We start from the raw sequence: 16,262 nt of genomic DNA, 5'->3' as shown, positions 1-16,262 counted from the left end.
TAAGTTTCAAACTTTTAACCAGATTAAAAACAAAATTACAACGTGTGCCTTTAATCGATCTCATTACTCACAAAGACATTAAACGTGAACAGGCGACTTGATTTTAAAGTGCAATCCAAGCACTGCACCAGCGGCTGTGAGACAGAGTAGCATTGGCGGTAATGCGCAGTGTATTGGCTGCAGTAATAATAGCGGCCCCCGTGTGATAATAACATCTGCTCCTAGTATTGCTGAGGTGGGTTTAAAGCAGCAGCACTCCCTGGGGACTCGGGGTTGTAAGATAAATGGGGGCCGTCTGGAACAGCTCATTTTATGTTCGGTCTACAGAAGCGAAGCGACAGGGCGACGGGCCAGGCATATTACAGCCCGCGGAAACACTTCTGTTCTCATTTCTCTCATTACTTCAGCCCGCATGTAAAACAGGCCCCTGGCCCTCAAACGCTCCCTCCTCTCCATCACTCAGCCATTTGGCCAATCAGTCGCACATTTGCGGTTTGGCCACTTGACTCGGAAGTGAAGCGAGTCTGGCAGAGAGAGCAAAAGAGAGAGAGAGACTCTGCTCCTCCTGTCTTACCTGATCTGTCTGAGCGAGACTCATTTAAAGTCTCAGGCAGAGAAACAGAGGTTTGCCTCGCTCCCCCGACGAGCTTCTCTCAAAGCAAGTGTTATATATCTGAGCGCAGTAATCTGGCTTCCAACTCGCTGGAGAGATCCCCAAACCACTTGGGAAATTCCATCTAGTTTTAAGGCCCTTATCGGGGTGTAAAGGGTACAGACTATTTCTGTTGATTTTTGTGTGTGTGTAATGGAAGACGTTGAGATTGCAGGGTTCGACAGTGTGAGCATTTCATTCGCATTTGCAACTACAAATACATGTCCAAAGCGTAAAATGCATTTAGTAGCATGTGGCAGAGACTTTCTTATGAAATTTACAGTCATAGCTCACCCAAAAACATAAAGTTCTGCTTTTTCCCCTCATACTTCACTTGTTCAAAATCTATTTCAAAACTATTTTACCCATTCATTTATTTTAGATTCTATCTACTGTTGAACACAAAAGAAGATATTTTGAAAAAACAAATGTTCGTTGCTGGCATTGCCTTCCATAGTATTTTTTGTTCATAATATGGAAATCGATGGTTACCAGAAATCAGCATTTTTCCAAATATCTTCTTTTGTGTTCAACAGAAGTAAGAAACTCATACAGGTTTAAAACCACATGAGGGAGAATAAATTATTAGGTAATTGTCATATTTGGGAGATCTATACTGCTAAATTGATCTTAATTGTTAAAATATCTAACCGCTTTCATCAGACATTACTAAGTTTTTCATTTAAACCATGTTTACCATCTCTTTGCAATTTAGAACTAACTAAACTAATTTAGAATTCTTAAATAAATGTTGGTTGCGGCACATAATGACTTACATAATATTTGTTTTCTTACAATGGAAGTCAATGGGTCCCAGACATCAGCATTCTTCTAAATATCTTCCTTTGTGTTCAACTTAAAAGTTTCACAGCCAATAGACACTTTTGAGCATAAACATTTTTAAAATTCTTAAATTGTATAGTCAGTTATGCTATGACAAATTAAACATGATTTCCCCCGGATTCATTTTTTAGATAGTTTGCACATGATAATATTCTTATACTCATTATCTGGGATTTGATTTTTTTCACACTTCTACTTGTTCAAAACCTATTACTAAATAATTTTACCCATTCATGTGAATTTCTATTTACTGTTGAAAACAAAAGAAAAAAAGTTGGTTGCTGGCACATATTGACTCCCATAGTAGGAAAAAAATATGTAAGTCAATTGGTACCAGAAATCAGCATTCTTCCAAATATCTTCTTTTGTGTTCAACATAAGAAAGAAACTCATACAGGTTTAAAACCACATGAGGGAGTTTCAATAATGAGGTAATTTTCATTTTTGGGTAAATTATGCCTTTAAGATTGTGTGATCTATACTGCTAAATTGACCTTAAATGTTAAAATACCTAATTAGTTTTACATTTATTTGGTATTAGTAAGTTTTTAACCTAACTTATCACTGTAAATACTAATTTTCACTACAACCCTAATAATTTAGAATGAACCAATAATCACAATTTGCATATTTTAAAATTTTTTAAATTGTATAGTTAGTTATGCCATAGCACATTAAACATGTGAAATGGAAAAACAGGTACTGTTGAACAGCCTTGTGTTATTATGAAAGTTTACATTTCTTTTAAATGCATATAAGCACTACACATTTCGAATTAAAAATGATGCACTGTTTCACATAGTACAAGCAGTTTTTAGCGCGATTTGGAATTCACAAAATCCGTTGGGTTAGGGATTGATCAGAATCAACAGCAAAAATCAGTTTAAGGCACTCGAAAAATGCGATGAAAGGGACCTTGCACCCGGGCTCACTGTCACTCAGTCGCCATAGGAGGACAGTTTAACAGCAGACAATAATAACTTAAGCTGATAAATATTTAAAAAATCTGATAAAATCACAGATTTATGCCAAACTTCCTTCTTTCAGCAGGTGGCGCTATAATTGACCCAATAGTGGCATATAAATGGCTTTAGGAGAGGAATCTCATTAAGCCTGTGAACTTTCAGGCAGATCGGACAGTGTTTGGCTAAGTTATACAAGTACTTCCTTCCTATTGCAAAACACTAAACTTTGTCCACCACAGACACGCCCTTCGAGAAAAACTTGAGATCTTCACAATTTAACATCAAAAAGGCCTTTCGATTAAACTAATGGAACATGGATTTGATCTGATGAAATTTGTAGGAAGAGCTTGTTACACTGTAAAACATGTCAGAGAGAGAGAAATATACATATACAAATATACATATTCCCCATATACATTTTTACAAATATAATTTTCCACATTTTTTTGATTGCCCTGGACTGATTTTTTGCTGTTTTTTAATTCTTAACTTAACAAAATGTTTAACTTCAGAAAAGTTAAGAAATCAACATGTGATGCAATAACATTGACTTGTTTTTATTAATTAAAAAGTGTCCCAAATGACAATTTTTAATGTTATCAGACCTTTACAGTATAAAAATTAACATTTTACTTAAAAATAAATCCAGTGAAACTGAAAATAACCGTGTCATCTCTTAAATTTTTTCTATAGATGTAAATGTATACACAATACATACAGATACATACATATATATATATATATATATAAACACACACACATTCTTGCATAATTATTCAATACAGTAGCACAATTTCTATTCTAATGAATTATATTGTTTGTAAATTTCTCCATTTAATTAGTTTTACGAAAGGAATAACTAAAATTCCAATTTTCCCCTTCGTTATTTTAATGCGCTTCTAAATTTGAAACCTTTTCAACTTGTAAGCGTCAAGCCCTGGACTTCATGCAGTAGGTGGGTTCGGGGGGGTGGGTCACTGTTGGAGGACAGGAAGGGGGACACATGCCTCCATTAACAACAGAACAGATGTACGCTCCAATGAAAAGAGAAGTGACAGGAAAGTGAGGGAAAACTATGACACAGGACACTCGGAGACATTTTAAGACCAGGAGGTTGTAAATACAAGGTGTGTGGACGGTGCTTGTATTTACGGTGATGGAATTACTAGACCAGCTGCTGGGCAAAAACGTTATCTACGACATCAGACGCTCACAGTCAGGGGAAGAGGGGCATCGGTTAAGACACACATATGACTATCTACCTTGCAAGTCAGCTTTCAGCAATGCAACTTTTGTCAGCAAAACGAAAAAGAAACAACAAAACAAAAAAATATAAGATGTTAGTAGAGGCACTGGAATGTTTGTGATTATAACAAATCAAGTGGTTCAAAATGTAAGGAAATACAGAAAGCAGACAGAGACGCAGGGGAGAAGAGAAGTGGAGTCAGAGATGATGAGAGAGAGTCAGTCAGGAACAGACACAGAGAAGAAAAATAAACAGGACACTATTCTGTAGGGCTGCATGATACTGGGAAAATATGCAATATGCAATATTGTTGCTGAGTGATAACGATATTTTTTATGATTCAACCAACTTTAAAAAAAAAACACTATTTTATCAGGAAATTTAAAATATATTTTTTCTATTTATGTAATAAAATCATACTAAAACAAAAAGGTAATAAAAAAACATTTTGAATTTTATATTGTCTTATTGTTTCTTATTGACTGTTTATCTCTCTTGTCTTCTGGAATTAGTTTTTATCTTCAGCTCTAGGTTTACCCAACAGCATCTATGGATGTAAATGGGTGCCAAAAATCAGCATTCTTCCAAATATCTTCTTTTTATCTTTAACAGAAGAAACTCATAAAGGTTTATAACAATACTGTTGTTGTGCGTTGTGATAATGATATTTCTTACAATATAACTAATTTTAAGAAACACAATTTTATCAGCAATTAAAAATAAGAATTTTTATGTGATCATCATACTAAAATAAACAGGTAATAGATATAATATAGTAGAGCAAAAAAGAAAAAAAAAATCTAAACTTTAAAACACCGCAAAAGACTTCTGATTCTTATTGGCTGCTCTCATTTTTCTCTCGTCTTCCATAATTTTTATTTAATTTTAGCTCTAGGTTCACCTAACGGCACCTATGAATGTAAATAGGTGCCAAAAATCAGCATTCCTCCAATTAACTTCTTTTTAGCTTCAACAGAAGAACGAAACTCATGATGGTTTAAAACAATTTTGTTGTTGAGTGTTGAGATAATGATATTTCGGTCACACTTTACAATAAGGTTCATTAGTTAATGTTAATTAATGCATTTACTAACATGAACAAACAATGAACAATACATTTACTACTGTATTTGTTCATGCTAGTTAATGTTAGTTAATGAAAATACAGTAGTTTATTGTTAGTTCATGTTAACTCATGGTGCATTAGCTAATGTTAACAAGAATAGACTTGGATGTTAATAATGCATTAGTAAATGTTCAATTATGATTAATAAATGCTGTACATGTGTTGTTTATGATTAGTTCATGTTAGTAAATGCATTAACAAATGAACCTTATTGTAAAGTGTTACCGATATTTCTTATGATATAGCTAGTTTAAAATAAAACACTATTTTATCAGCAATTAAAATAAGAATTTTTGTGATGATCATACTAAAGTAAGCAGGTAATAGACATACAGTAATATAGCTAATTAAATCTTCAAAAAATTGAATCAAAAAGTTTTATTACAAAAATTTAGACTTTCAAACACCACAAATGACTAAAATGACTCGGAGGAAAATATGCTTCTTATTGGCTGTTGTCATTTTTCTCTCCTGTCTCCCAGAATTTCTATTATTTTTTAACTGTAGGTTTAGCTAACAGCAAATTCACCATTCTTCTAAATATCTTCTTTTTTATAGGAGAGGTGAGGAAAGGCCCCATCTGATTGATTACATTTGCAAAAATAACTTATCCATGCAGCACACTATCTTGGTCCATAAAATGTATTTAAGTCATTGCACTTCTCTGCAATAACAAATATACATATATAGCACAGCCCTACTGTGGTAATCAGTATTATCTAATCCTAAAATAGATTTCTACGGGTGTATTCATACTTGGCAGGTATGTTTTTTTATTAAACTGAACAATGGTGCAGTTGCTGTTTTAGTGCAGTTTATTTGAATAGGTGAATAGCTGCTACCATCTGAATCCTAGTGTGCACCAAACAAGCAGACCAAGACAGCTAAAAAAGATGGTCCACTTTTAAACATACTACGGTGTGGTCTGTTTGAAACAAACAGTGAATGAAACATGGACCAAATACATCTTAATGGACCAAAAACAGAACATGATGTCACGAGACAGAAAGCACAAGCATACTTTGTTTTCTTTTCTCCATCATAGTCATCTTATTAAAGTTCAAGAGAAATGTCAGAAATGCATCTATATCGAGCAAACTTTCGTGTGTGTACGTGTGAGACTGAGGGATAAGTGGTACTCATTTGATTCCTTTATATATGTTGTAAGCTTAAGAGTTTTCAGCTGATAAAACATGCTCACACTTTTCCCCCTGCTAAGTAAATCAGGACTAAATGTGTAATTGACTTTGTTTGTACTAAAAGTGTGAACTTACCCAACTAAGGCCCCGTTTACACTAGTGCGTTTTAGTTTGAAAACGCATAAGTTTTGCTACGGTTACGCCATCCGTCCACACTACGCCGGAGTTCTCGAGCGCCGAAAACGTAGCTTTTTGAAAACGCTGGAAAGGCCGTTTTCATTCTAAAACGCTGCTGCTCCGTCTCAGTGTGGATGGGGAAAGACGGAGACATCTGAAAACGGAGGCGGGGCTGCAAACATTCGCCTATCTGATTGGGGCTTTTCCTCAATATTAAGTAGCCCACACACAGTTCAGTCTCGCATCCTCTTCTTCTAAGTTAAGACTTCGCAAGTTTGATCAAGGCTGCAGTCTCCCCCTTCTCAGTTTGATATGGAAAACATACCGAGGACACGGGTAAATCTTCAAAGGGAACAGTGTACTTTATAACTTCATTCACATCACCTTGGCTACGTTGTTTCACTTTCTCAACAATAAAATGTAAACATGATTTAAGGAACTGCCTATTTTCATTTTAATATTAGCAACTAAACAGACAGCAGAAATGTTGAGGCGCCGTGCTGCATATATGAGCGTCATCTTCACTGTGTGGATATTTATAACAAAACGGAGCCTATAACAACTGCCTCCTTTCATTTTCATTGAAAATACGAAACGCACCCGCTCTTCTGCTGAATATCAGTTTTAATAATCGATACTTATAAAAGTATAACATACAATAAGTTTATACATTGTAGGAAATAAAGACGAGCGATCAGTCAATGTACCTGGATTAATCATTAACTTATCTTTGCGCTTAACCAAAACATGTTACCCGTGAACAAGTAACTTAATAGATTCCAATGACCAAAGTCAGGGAATTGGCCTATGTCGTTAGATAAAGACAACAACATGAATAAAATATCACCTTTAGCAAATATAGTGAGATTAGATCCAGCGGGAGATGCTTGATGAGCAGTCCGACAAGCAGAGCTCTCATCTGGGTAGAAATGCTGGAGCGCTTGCCCGAGAGTGTGTGTGTGATCACGTGATGTGCGTTTTCAGCGTTTTGGTGTGGACGGAGAGCTGTTCAGAAACGCTGGGTAAAACGCGAGTGTGGACGCGGATCGTTTTCATTCTACAACGCCATTTTAAAACTAAAACGCACTAGTGTAAACGGGGCCTAAGTGTGAACTACAAGTGCAAACACACCCTAAACATAAATATTTAAATGCATGTGTAAAGGTTTGTTTCATAGTACATTTCATTGTCTCTTTTTTAACTGGATAATCTAATAATTATACACTATTTATATATATACACTATTTATACATATACACTATTTATACACTATATATATATATATATATATATATATATATATATATATATATATATATATATATATATACATACTGTATATATATATATATATATATATATATATATATATATATATATATATATATATATATATATATATATATATATATATATATATACATGCATATTTACATTTATTTTCACATAATTTAATATTAAATTGCTGAAATTGTTCCTGGTAGTGTAACTAAATTGTTTTTGTTTAGCATTATGGTTACTGTTAGCCTGTATTTAATGCTAAAATATGCAATATATTTTTAAAAAACAGCAGCTTTTGTTTCCTCTACATTTACAGAATATAAGCATGTTTTCTTTGTTCATATATTTTAAAATAGAATTCATTTCTGAGATGGCAAAGCTGAATTGTCAGTCTCATTACTCTAGTATTTGGTGTCACATGATTCATTACAATCAGTGTGTGTTTAGATGCTCAATTCACATTTATTATAATTATGCATGTTGGAAAGCTGTTTAATATATTTGCATTTGGATTTTGTTTGTTTTCAAGATTTGCTGACTAGCTGAACATTCAAATGAGCAGCATTTGTTTGAAATATCTAACAAATAAACATTAAACTCCCCCTCAATATTTGTATTATACTGTAACTTAATTAGCTTAAATCTTGCTACTGCAATATTAAAACCGTTTATGTAATGCTACACATCTGAAACATCGCTTTTAATAAGCATGTTCACTGAATCTCATGATTCTTCTAGCATTCCCCTTTTAAACTGGCTTTCGTTTTAATAATAAATGCATTGCATTCCATTTTAATGTATTCTATTCATCTTTTAGAACGGAAAAAGTAGCATATTTTTGCTAGCGTCTCATAGCAGTCTCAATTACGTCAATACCACTGATGTTTTGCTTTTATAATATCTTTCTGATCTTCAATGACAAAAAACTGAGATTTTGCTTTACTTTAGTAGGCTTAATTAATATAATCACTAAACACTACACTGCATTAACAAACTGGCAGTAACAAATCTCCTTTCTCTCATATTTTCAGCTTCCTCAAAGTTACATCTTTAAAAAAACGTAAGATTTTTTGACCCCCATTCATCCCTAATATTTATTTCCAGCAGAGGCAAAAGAACACTTGACAGAAGCCTGAAAACTGCTTAAAATTGGCCCAGCATGAAGAAAACACAAAACAGATAGTGAAGAGAACAGGAAGCAGAAAGGATGAGCAGGTGTGCATGAGATGAGACGGGGCTTTGGAGACTGAAGGACCGCGCTAAGCCGACCCGGTGTATATATGCGCCATTCATACCGTTTTCCTCACCTTCGCAGCCTCTCTCCACCTGGCCGGCGGTGGACAGTGCGTCTGACTGCAGGTCTGGCAAGCGGCCGTTCAGGTCCACAGATGCCAGGCAGCCCTGGAAGCCCTCTTTTGAATGCACCAGCTTTGGCAAGTCCTTATACATATCTTTAGCCACACCTCCAACATACAGATCACCTGTAAAGGCAGCAAAATTCATGCTCTGACTGACAGTGCCTTTTCAATTTAACCACCAAGGGGGCATGTTATGTAAATACAGGAAGAAAGGTGCACCACTGACCCCTGGTGGTGCGTTTGTTTATTACAGTTTACAACATCATGCACAACATCTTGCACAAATTCAAGTTTTTGTTCAGGATAGCTATTATTTTTTTTAAATTGGTATTATTTTATTGATCAAATATACATTAAATTGGCAGTAAAAAAAATAATCATCTTACAATTTTTCTTCTGATCGTATTAATCAAGCAATGATATGTGTATTTCTTTTGAAAAATAATATCATTTGAAAAACAAAACACATAATAACTTCCAAACACTACAGTAGTAATAAATTACATTTTTAAATACCTTTAAATTAATTACTTTTTTACTTATTTAAACCATGTATTAATTAAATTCAGCCTTGGTAGGCATAAGAGGACTTTTTAAAAACATAAAAAACTCTCAATTTTTTTCAGTTTTATATGACCCCAGACCTTTAAAGCATTTTGTACATATAATATAATATAATATAATATAATATAATATAATATAATATAATATAATATAATATAATATAATATAATATAATATAATTTTCTTATTTTTTTTTTATATTAATTGAAAATATGCTAAATATTTAGTTATTTATGCACAATTATTGACGAATTGAAGTTTAATGGTAATGTAGAGGCTGTTTATAAGAAGGCAAGTCAGCGCCTCAGTCTCCTCCACAGGTTGAGAAGTTTTAATGTTAGTACACAGACTTTAAACATGGCATATAGACCATTGACAGTGAGTGTTCTCACTTATAATATGGTTTCTTGGTTTGGTAACACAACACTTAAACAGAAGAAGAAATTATTGCAAATTATCAATCAGGCGAATAAGATAGCTGGTCTCAAACAACATTCGTTGTAGATTTTTTTTTGACTCCTTTATGAAAAAAAAAAGCAATTGTGAAATTTTAAAGATATCACACATCTCCTCCACTCAGCTTTTGAAATGTTACCATCAGGACGCAGGTTTAGAATTCCTAAAGCCTGAAGAAATGCTTATAAAAAGTCATTTATCCCAATTGCAGTTGTTGTCTTAAATCGGATCACTGTTTAAAGTGAATGGGGTGGTTGTCAAGAATGATGTGCAGTAATATATATGGGGCTAATATAGTTTTTAAATCTTTAACTCATGTTGTTGTCCTGATGAGTGTTGTTATTGTGTGATTGTTGTATGTATGCAAATGTTGTCTTAAATCCAGTGTTAAAGACAAATTTCCTTTCTGTGCCAAACAGAACAGACAATAAAGTTTAAACTAAACTAAAATTTCAACAGTAAACATCATTCAAATAAAATTAAATAAATTATATATTTATATTTATATTATAAATCATAAAATCAAATAAATTACACTTTAAATTACCATTAAACCAATGATTTAAATATATATTTTTACCTCACATGTAATTATTTCACATTTTTAAACCATGTTATTAATGAAATTCACATAAACTTCATTCACATAAAATTAAATAAAATCTGTGCGGCTAGTTTCAACTAAAACAATCAATTACAATTACTAATGATAAAAAATAAAACCACATTTACCTTTCAGATCCAGGTTCTTGGCTCCCATGGTAGTCTGTGTGGTGATTTTGGTGTCTATTTTGACAGTATGGAGGTTGTTTGTATCTCGCGAGATCATCACGTTGTGCCAGTGATTGTCATTTAGCGGTGTGTTGGAATTGCCTTTGATGAGATGAGCTCCATTTCCCAGATCTGACACGTAATGGAGATATCTGCAAACGAACAGCGACAAAAACAATTAGCAAATACCACAATCAACACATATTCTACAAGCAAAAAAAGCAAAAGCAGCTCACCCTTTAACCAGCTCTACCACTATAAAGTCATTGCCATCTCCTCGGTTGTACAGGATGAGCCCATCTGGAGAAGTAGTCTTAAACTGGAAGAAGAGGTGCATCGAATAGTAGGCCTGCAGGGTGGGCAAAGTCACATAGCTGGAGCGAGACTTGAAGGTCACTGGGTCTGCCACGATGCTCCTGTAGCCGATCATGGCGTTCAGTTCGCAGTAGTCGATATCGCCGTTCTTGCACAAGTCAATGTAGGACATGCCATTGAAGGACAAACCCTGCAGGTGTCCGATGAAGTTGGAGGGCACAGCGGGCATGTAGCGCTTCTCGGTAACGATGCCCGTTTCCACATTGTGGAACTCCAGCTGCGTGTGGTCCCCAGTGATTTGACCTTACCAGAATGAATAATCGAAAACAGATTTAATGCAGGAAAGGGGAGGCGTCAAAACAGAGACCTTGTCCTAAATGTCAACATAAGACAACACAGGGATCTCACTAATCAAATGAGAAACAATGTACTGTTTCAAATCATTTACCACCGTGTAGTATGGCTTTGCATGTGGTTAGGGACTTGCATCTGTGATTGAATAATCAAAATTTGAGCTAAATCAAGCTGAAATGGAGGTGATGTTTTTTGACTAGCAACTTTCTGAGGTATGTTTGTGTTTGGTGTTAGAATATGCTTTATTTATTTTTTATTGGAGGTTGAAAACTTTACTATAGCAACGTGGGTCCTCAGATTTTCCAGCCTATGAATACATTTGGTCAAAATCTTAATAAAAGATGCTATGCTAAGGTTAATTAAAACAGTATAGGCTATGACTAAACAATAAATGCAAGACTAAACACTTTTTCTGCTCATCAAAATCATGAAATATTAACATTTAGGCTACAGATATGGTATTTCTTCAGTAAAGAAATTGTGTAACGTAAATATTTAGTTCTTTATTTTTTACCCTCGGATTGCTAACAAGCTTAGATGATCGAAATTGTTTGATTTATTGGTAGTCTGAGGGTCCAATGAGGTCATGAGATTTAGTCAAACTCTTTTTAACACTTTTCATTGGTTACATATTTGTAAAACACCCAGACAAACTTAGAAAGTGAAAAACAGCATTGTTAAATGGAGAAAAAAAGCTACAAAATCTCAAACCTTTTATAATAATGTAAACATTTTATTGAATGCATAACCTGTCAAATGTGATAATCATCCAATATCATTAAATATAAAGTGCCTGCATAATATCCTTTCTTCTATCAATTTTTATGGCTTATTTTGTTCCATGGTAGGTTCTGGCCCTAGAATACTGTTTTGTTTTCAGAAATAATAAATCAAAATTAAGTAGGTTTTTCAATGTTTTGTTTTTGGTTTAAAATAATAATATTTTTCTTACACTATTGGTGATTTCTTTTCCTTGTTTTAAGGAAAAATACACTTAAAGAGCCTCTATTGAGGGTTTTTGAAAATGGCCTTCCATGTAGTGTGTAAAGCCTGGTTTATACTTCAAATTTATACACTTTTTATATACTTTATATACTCTTCTACTTTTTATACTTGCGTCAAGTGACCGGCGTAATCCACGGCGCATGCAACGCGCGTAGCTGTGCATTTATACTTCTGAGCGCTGTCTCTGTTGGTCTGCATTAACACTTCCGAAATGCTAGTTGGCAGTGAGGAGTAAATGTTCCTCTGTGTCGAGTTTTTTCTGAACACTTCCGGCATGTGCAAGTGGCTCAAACTCGCATATTTTGAGGCAGGAACCGACGTGTAGTTACATTTTTTGAGAGGTGCACGTCAGCGACGCCAATGGCCACGGCAAAGGGCTATGCGTCAGCACCGTAGCATATGTCGGCGTTTGACGCAGAAGTATAAATCAGCCTTAACACAGCTCTAAGTTAGGAGAAATATTCAGCTAAGCCTTAAATCTGAAAGTGCGCAGTGTTTAAAACTATTGATTCATCTATTAAAGAGTTGATGCATAGTGCTTTAAATGAATCGACTTGATAACGAATCTTTAGCCGTTTCGGCGTGATGCGATACAAAACATAAGCCCGGCCCAATAGTTGCGTGTGCAAACCTGGAAAAATTGAAACCCCTGTTCCCGCCACAAACACTGTAGCTGATCCCAGTCAAAGTCATTGAAGCCTGAAGTCATGTAGACACTGTGCTCAGCTGGATATTACTGGTGTGAGGGAAATGTTAGTGTTATTTTCTCTACCCAAAGATGAAACTGTGAAGAGTGGGTAGTTGAGCTTTATTATTTGACGAGTGCTTCTGGAATCTACATGCTTACAGCGGGGGATTCGTCAGCTATTTGTTAAAGGAAGGATCAGAAAAGACTATTGATGTGTGGGACTTTGTCAGACCTTGATAGGAACTTTACAATACACAGTTCATGGACCAGTTTCTTCCTCCATTTCACAAGTGTAAGTAAGTGTGATTAAAATGGTTGCCTTCTAGTTTTCTCTAGCTTGCAAATGATATATTTAATTGTGTTTTGTGCTGCTTTGTTAACAGATTTAAATGTGTCTGATAGCTTGCGTTCCACTGCCTTTTGTCGTTGCTTTGGCCACCATCGGCTGCTCCAACACACTTGCAGCAGTCAAGCTTCAGACTAGTTCAGCTTTTGTTGTGTGCATTAGTACCATGATAAATAACAAAACGGGAGGGTGATGGCAGACTACGCACTCAGACTACTTCAATATTGTTGATAAGCCGTAGTGGACATTTCACTCCATCTCGTGCTGGCACAGACTGTCATCGGTCCAATCCACGCAAATTAGCATCGTGCTAAGATGGGGTTTGGGAACAAATGAATGGCTAAATGATTCATATGGGAGTTGCTGGGATAATTAGGTAAAAACAAATGCATATTATAGGACAATGAAAGTGTTTTTTGACGTGGCATGCATATTAGCTGTTATTTTACCTTTTTAATGTATAATAGGGGCTCTTTAATTTTGATTTGTTAATTCTGAAAATATGCTTCTCAATTTAACAATTATTCAATTTTTATACTAGAAACCAGAATTAAACAGAAGAACAGCAGTTTTTGCTGCAAATTTATTACTACAAACTAGTATTACTTTACAAATGTCTAAACGTCTACAAACTCATAAAACTGATCCAAGATTTAAAATTACATGTCTTTGGTAGTTTGCTATGCACTTCGAAGCACTTATTAAAAATAAAAGAAAGGTTTCAAAGCTTCATTAAGCAGCATATTGAAAGAAGCCATTGCTAACGTTCACATATAATATTCTATTTTAAACAGGACCGCAGTGATGTCAAATTTACTGCAGCAAGATTTTTAATAAACGCTGAAAACTAGGAAACACGAAAGCATCAACAGTTGGACGAACATTTGAAGTATTTTAAGGAATTTGAAGGGGAAAAAAGGTTAACTTCATCTTTCTGCGATCCGTTGGGAGAGACAGAAGCCCTTAAATATTTTAAAAACCTCTTTTAAAGCTTCCCAAGAGGAAGTTCGTTCACTCTAAAATCAGTAAGGTTATGTGAGTATAATGTATTCCCTCAGCGGTCTGGCCTCCGAATGCATCAGCATTAAATAAAATACCAAGTGTATTTCAAAGTGTCCAATACACACCAGTAAGTTAAGCAAAAAAAAACTAAAGATGATTGTACTGCGTTGTGGGAAAGCCCTGCCTTTTTCATGTGACACTACTTTCAGTGGGCAAATTGCAAAAAGGTGTTTTCGTGCCCTTGAAGAGCACTAAGGGAACGCTAGTGGAAAGTCACTGAATGGTCTTTTCACATGACCATTAGCAAAGTGTACAAATGATGATCATTACTTAAAGGTTATAATTATGATTCTAATTATGCATGTCCCTCTGATTAATATTACAACTACTGGTGATTTTTTTTCTTATATTGGAGTTTAAAGTGTTCTTTTGCTCACTTGTATTTGTATATTAGTTACCTTTGAATTTATATTTTGAAATCATTTGTAATTGTTTTTTTTACTTTTATTTATCTGTACACAGGAACTATTTTATAATTATATTTATGAAAAACTAATAAAATTTTGAGTCTTTTGCATAATATACTTATTATAGGTATTTTTTAAAGAAACTAATGCTGCAGTTCATCAGAATTTAAAGTTAAGACCTTTTCATGGTTGTGAAATATTTGTTATAGACAAAATGTTTTTCAACTGTTACAAAAATAATCCAGAAAAAAGTAACCCTGTTTCCACAAAACTATTATGTTTTCAACATTGACAAAAGTAATAAATCTTTCATGACCACCAAATCAGGAAACTAAGATGACTGCTGAAGGAATCCAGCAGACACACATTGACAGACATTAATATTAGGTTATATTTAGGTCGTCAGCATCTAAGGACAATGTTATTTTGACGTTCAATAAGGTTGTGGAATGACGCTTACTGCATATTTATTTTGATATACAATAATTACATGAAATGATGTTGGTATTTATTTTGACTTTCAATAAGGTTGTGAAATGACATTTGTATTTATTTTTGATGTCCAATAATGATGTGAAATTACGTTAATATTAAATTTGACGTCCAATAACGACGTGAAATGTCAATGATATTTTGTTGATTTTAGGTTGTGTTGGAAAGTGCGTCAAGCCAACATCAACGTCAAGCCAACATCTTAAACAAATACATATTGATGTCAAATACTGACATTTATTTGTCAAGTATGGCAACCAAAATCCAACACTTGATAGACGTCATTAGACATCATTAGACGTTGATGTTTTATTGTTTTTAGGTTGCGTTGGAAAGTAACCAAAATGCAACATCTGTCCGACATTGGGCATTGATGTTGACCTGACATTAGGTTCTGATGTCAACCTGATTTTTATTTCCAAACAGAATGCATCGTCCCACAATGTTGGGGTACAACGTCTATCTGACAACATGTTGGTGTCCTGTGCCTGCTAGGATAATGATGAAAATGGGTTTTGCCTAAGAATGATTTACTTTAAGCAATAAAAACTAAACAGTTTTTACTGCATTTTTTTACAAAACAAATCTTAAAATGACAACCTTTTGAGAAAAACCACAAACACATTTACATATCATTCAAAAATAGATATATTTTCAAATGGCAAGTTAAAAGTTATTTAGTGCAAACTTGATTCTTAAGTTTTGTTATGTTAAAATTACGTAATAGTTAAAAAAATAGTAGTAATATATAAAATCATATACAGTGATGCCATGTGTCTTAAAATTCACATTTTGGTGTATGAGGTATATTGCTTGAAATAATGCTGTACCTTCAGAGGGCTGCAAGTCGTCCACCATCAGCTTTAGACTTTTGCCTCTTCTGACGACACGAACTGTGTGCCATTCGTTGTCATTCAAGTTCTGGCCCGAAAATATGGTCTCTGGACCTTTACCTATAACATGTCCCACACAGCGGTTAACAGAGTGCAGAGAAAGTGAGAGCGAGAGAGACAGA

General features: G+C 34.4%; 1 protein-coding gene across 47 annotated transcripts in view; it reads right to left on the bottom strand.

Moving 5' to 3' along the window:
• The window catches only part of nrxn1a (neurexin 1a), a 296,707-nt gene that overhangs the window by 90,813 nt on the left and 189,632 nt on the right, over nucleotides 1-16,262 (bottom strand). For 29 of the 47 annotated variants that reach the window (NM_001080021.2, XM_073917755.1, XM_073917778.1 and 26 more), the window contains 4 exon segments: nucleotides 8,737-8,910; nucleotides 10,540-10,730; nucleotides 10,815-11,196; nucleotides 16,078-16,200. In NM_001080021.2, the coding sequence (NP_001073490.1) occupies nucleotides 8,737-8,910; nucleotides 10,540-10,730; nucleotides 10,815-11,196; nucleotides 16,078-16,200 (870 nt within the window). 47 annotated transcript variants of the gene reach the window in all.

The sequence above is a fragment of the Danio rerio genome, chromosome 12 (genome assembly GCF_049306965.1).
Source record: "Danio rerio strain Tuebingen ecotype United States chromosome 12, GRCz12tu, whole genome shotgun sequence".
In the NCBI taxonomy this organism is placed as follows: domain Eukaryota; kingdom Metazoa; phylum Chordata; class Actinopteri; order Cypriniformes; family Danionidae; genus Danio; species Danio rerio.
This window is presented reverse-complemented; position numbering and strand designations above follow the sequence as displayed.